The 4,721-nt window shown below is 40.0% G+C and overlaps 1 protein-coding gene across 1 annotated transcript; it reads right to left on the bottom strand.

Annotated features, from left to right (window-relative positions):
* Nucleotides 1-2,262: 2,262 nt before the first annotated feature.
* Nucleotides 2,263-4,382, bottom strand: LOC147890445 (putative phospholipid hydroperoxide glutathione peroxidase). The gene is made up of 6 exons (XM_087390150.1): nt 4,301-4,382; nt 4,000-4,076; nt 3,859-3,920; nt 3,570-3,688; nt 3,197-3,367; nt 2,263-2,736 (listed from the first exon to the last, which is right to left on the bottom strand). Exons 1-6 carry the CDS (start codon nt 4,343-4,345, stop codon nt 2,704-2,706), a joined length of 507 nt encoding a protein of 168 aa, XP_087246276.1. The 5' UTR covers nt 4,346-4,382; the 3' UTR covers nt 2,263-2,703.
* Between the last annotated feature and the right edge of the window lie 339 nt (nt 4,383-4,721).

Below are 4,721 nucleotides of genomic sequence, written 5' to 3'. Positions count from 1 at the left end.
GTATGACAGGCCATAAAGACCTTCAATCTAGATGCCCCTTCTTACTAGTCAAAAGACCTTGTGGGAGCTTGAGAAGTTGATCAGTAGCCGTGTCACCGAGTCAGCGGCAATGAGGAACAACCTTTGAGACCTATGTAAGGGGCCTCAACATTCGACCAGGGGTTGGTTCCCACCTATCTGTGAGGACATGACTCAAGGATAGCCAAGGAAAAATATTAGCCCTCAGGTCACGCTAACATGGGTAGGGTTCTAACTATAGTTATAGAGTGCATATTGCTTAGAAGTAGTGGAACATTCAGGACCAAACACCAGTTGGAGTTGGAAATGCAAGAAATTACGGCAAATCAAACAATAGCAAGTAGCAAATCACGATGTATTGTGAAAGGTGATTTTGTGTAGTTAGTAGAAAGCAATTGTAACATGGAGAGGCAGAGAACAAGAGAGAACAGTGTGCCAAGTTTTCTCCCTCTCACTTAAGCTTGCTAGGTTAGGAATCTTCCTGAGTGTTCATTGCAGCTTGCTATGTTAGGAATCTTCCTGAGTGTTCATTGCAAGCCAGGGTGGCTCGATTGTAAGCAGAAGATCAATATAACTTGATTCTCTTTGTTTATCTCTTTCATCCTTTATGGTGTATTGCATTCAGTATTACTTTCCTAAGTGTGTGTAGAGTCGGAATTCTCCCGTCATCATACAGTTCTTCTGTAAACAACTAACCTCAAACTCTCAGTGTTAATGTTGTCACCTGTTCTATCACCCGAGCACATCGTTCTCAATACAATTGCAAGAGCAAGCATCTTCACCGAGCATTTCGCAGGGTCGAGTTAGCACCGAGTACCTTGAACCAAAGCATCAACAAGGAACATAACACGAAGTAAGCTTTCTATACCAATTTTTTTTTCTACAAGCATAGATCTAAATAACATCGGACGAACTACTGAGCATGGTACCAAGATTTTGAAAAAGGTTAATGCAACATATTTCATCAGCAAGTGGTCCAAACTGTTAGATATGCTTAATGCCCCACCCTCTTGGTAACCACCAGTGGTTCAAGATGCTCAAGTTGTAAGGCCCCCATATGAGCAGAAGCCATATGTGAGCTCGAGACACTGGATGGATCTTGACTTGCATAAAATTTATTGAAGGGAAATATCAACACAAAGCTAAGCCTTACTCATCGTACTATGGGCCTTACATGATCATCTGCAAGATTGGGAAAGTAGTGTATCAAGCACCCCCAAAATCCATAATGTATTCCATGTGCCTTTCCTGAAACTACGTGTAAGCGAGCATGTGCACATTGCCACCTATGGATGAGGAGTGTTATATCCTTTATGTCTCAGAGTGCATTGTATGCTTCAGAGATAGAGCACTTCACAATAGGATAGTACCTCATCAAATGAAAAGAACTACTTGAGGATGAAAAATCATGGCAACCAAAAAGCATCATCCAAGAGTACCCATCTCTTTTAATAGGCTGATCAGCATCATTTTGCTATCTTAGCATCCTTAACAAAATCTTCCAAAAAACAAGAAAAATCTCTCTCTCTCTCTCTCTCTCTCTCTCTCTCTCTCTCTCGTGTAGGAATGAAAGAAAGAATTTAAATAACAAATGAATTATGTAAAACATAAAAAACTAAATGAACCCTTTACACGTATGTAAGGCTTCCTACAAAGATGCAAAATTACATTCCTAACTTAGAAAGCACAAGCATCGTCAATCTAACTCTCTTTTGAAAATAGAAGAAAAATGGGCTATTCAGCTCCCCGGTTTTTTTTTCAGCTTAGGTTCAATCATTCTAAACATGCCTTAGATAAAAAACTGCATATCTAAGATTGTGCGTACTTTTTTCATGATTTTTCTTGGATTATACCTCTTGTGTATTAGTAAAGTGATCAAATTATTACTGAAGTGATAAAAGACTCCTTAGTTTTACAAAGGCGGGAAAATCGATGAGATTGGAAAGAAATGACTCCATATTTTGCCCAATCAGAAATGTTTGAGCAATATGAGGCATTTTCATAATGTGTAAACCACTATACTCAAGTTGTTCACATTTAGTTTGAGACATTATTTTGAGACAATAAATCAACTAGTTTGAGACATTAGTTAGAGAAGTCTTACAACTTGTTGCAATGATTCTAGATTAATTAGAATGTTATGAAGCTTCCAAAGATAAGACCTGGCTTGCAAATTCAACCAAAAGACTCACAAAAGTTTTGATGTTTCAAAACCAAATCCTTTTGAGCTATAGAGCAACTAGCATACGTCTATGCTGCTGATTTTAGCCTCTCCTAGAAGAGATTGCAAATAAAACTTTTATAGGTGAAAACGGAATTAAGTTTGAGCATTTGTCTACATAAGAAATCACAAACTTTTGCTGGGATTTACACGATGATATCTCATCCTCAGCTAAGCAAATATGTAGAAAAATGACATCAGCCCAGAATCATGACGCAGACATGATGCCATGCGTCTCATTATACTTCAGGAATACTATAAACCTCAGCTAAGCAAATCCTGCATAGATTGCTTTTATGACCACTGTCAGAGATTTCCAATCTTTTTAGGAGCCTTAAAAAAGCATGGCAAATTTTGTCTTTGACAATAAATTTCGTGCATTCTGTAGGCTTACCCAACGTCTGAATGACCCACCTAATTCCCTTCAAACGCATGTCTCTATTTCAGGGTCTCTGAGTGAAAGTTCAGGAGAGCCCCAACAGTTTTTGTATATCACCCTGCATGAATTAAAGTTTGTATCAGATATGAATAATAAGGTCCCAACTTAAGCTGAGAAGTTCATTCCCAAAAACTAACCCCATAGAAGGCCCGTGCAGCACCAAAAAAAAATCTTATCTGTTGCAATTGCCTTTATCTAGAAACCACAGTAAAAGGAGAGCCGTACTTAAAGAAAGTTCCGAGCGAACAGGCATAAAAGGTGTTGATTCACTGCACATGAATACTAACTTTGAAAGTTTTATACTTGCATGCCAAAAATGGTGCACTCCAATACCAACTTTCAAATTCTTACACTTGCAGGCCAAGAGGGGCATATGAGAGAGTCAGTTGACCTGACTCAAAGCCTCCAAAACAGAAAAAGCACTTTGGAGAGGAAACAGAGGGGAAAGAGAAGGGAGGGAGACGGATGGGGAGTTGGTTCTTTTTTTTAACCTCCGAGGTAGAAACAGAAAAACAAACCTCAATCTTTGAAGGAGCTGTTGTTGGGGAGAAGCGTTGAACAACAATACCATCTTTGTTTACCAAGAATTTCGTGAAATTCCACTTGATGAAATCCCCAAAAATTCCTCCACCTTTAGACTTTTTCAAAAATTGATACAGTGGAGCTGCTTTCCGACCATTTACATCCACCTGTCAGGCATCACGACTTGTGACACACGATAGAAAGGAAACAACAACCTAGAATATATGCGAGCACAGGAGAAAAAGATAATTGGATCCCCAACTTCACTACATCTGCTCGGACAACTCTGCGTGTACTCATGAGAAGGGTGTTCGAAGGAAAAGAGACGCTCAAAAGCCTTGCGAAAGTAAACTTTATACAGCAACCAACCTTGTCAAATATGGGATATTCAGCTTTGAATCTCGTGCATGCAAATTCTTGAATCTGTTCATTCGAGCCTGGTTCTTGTCCAGCAAACTGATTGCAAGGAAAGGCCAAGATCTCAAGTCCTGAGTAGAAACAAAGGCGACAGGAATGATCATCTCTACAACCCCTCCTCTCTTGTTTCACGTCTAGTCTAGGCAATTATTTTTATGTTTTAAACGCTACCCAAAAATACAAGAATACTATCCCCTGGCAAGTTAACGCGCAAGTCTTAAAGGTTTGCACAAAATCCGACCTTTATCCTTGTATTTGCCGTATAATTCAGTCAAATCTTTGTAGTTGGTTGTCGTAAGACCACTGCCAAGAAGAAATGTTAAGTCAATAAATCCAGCGAAAAGCCGCTTGCTCAACGAAAGCAACATTGGAAAGGCCTTACCATTGAGAGGCCACGTTCACTATCAGAAGAACTTTGCCTTTGTAAGTGTTCAGGCTGACATCGTTGCCTATATTGTCCTACACCACCACAAGTCTGCGTTGTCCATCAAATCTACAAAACTATACTGGAAATGCGACTACCCAAAAGGCGGGAATGACTGAAACGAGTCGCCGCGGACAGTAGGATAATTTTGCGGCGATATCAAAACGCCGAAAGTGAGAGATCCGAAAGAGTGAAGAGGCAAAAGCTGAGAAAGGAGGAAGAATGTTGAGAAAAAGCCTTGCAACGATGAATGGAATACCTTGACGGTAAGATCGTAGATTGTGGGAGGCAAGCTCGCTGCCATGGCTGAGCGATGGAAGCTCTCTTGTTCAATGGCCACAAACGTCAATGTTCATACAATTGTTATATTTGAATATTCCTCATTCAATAAGTCAACACCCACTTTTCCCTCATTATATTTTTGCTTGGACTTTGGAGTTGTTTTGGTCACATTGACCTCATTCATTACGCCTAGTTTGTGCACAGCTCTAGCTACTACAAAGTTGCTATCTTGGAAGCCCTTTGAAAAGGGAACAACATCACTAGAAAGTTGCTATTTTGGAAGCCCTTTGAAAGGGGAAACTTGGGGGCAGGGCAGTGCTCTAGGCACGTGTGCCTCTTGTTAAAGGGTGTTTACAGGTTGATAATGCTCTTAGGGTTAGGCTTTTTGTCATTTTGCA

The sequence above is a fragment of the Dipteris shenzhenensis genome, chromosome 19, assembly GCF_047967505.1.
Source record: "Dipteris shenzhenensis isolate YYH24624 ecotype China chromosome 19, Dip_SZ_1.0, whole genome shotgun sequence".
In the NCBI taxonomy this organism is placed as follows: domain Eukaryota; kingdom Viridiplantae; phylum Streptophyta; class Polypodiopsida; order Gleicheniales; family Dipteridaceae; genus Dipteris; species Dipteris shenzhenensis.
Note: the sequence above shows the minus strand (reverse complement) of the source record. Positions and strands in the feature narration are given on the sequence as shown.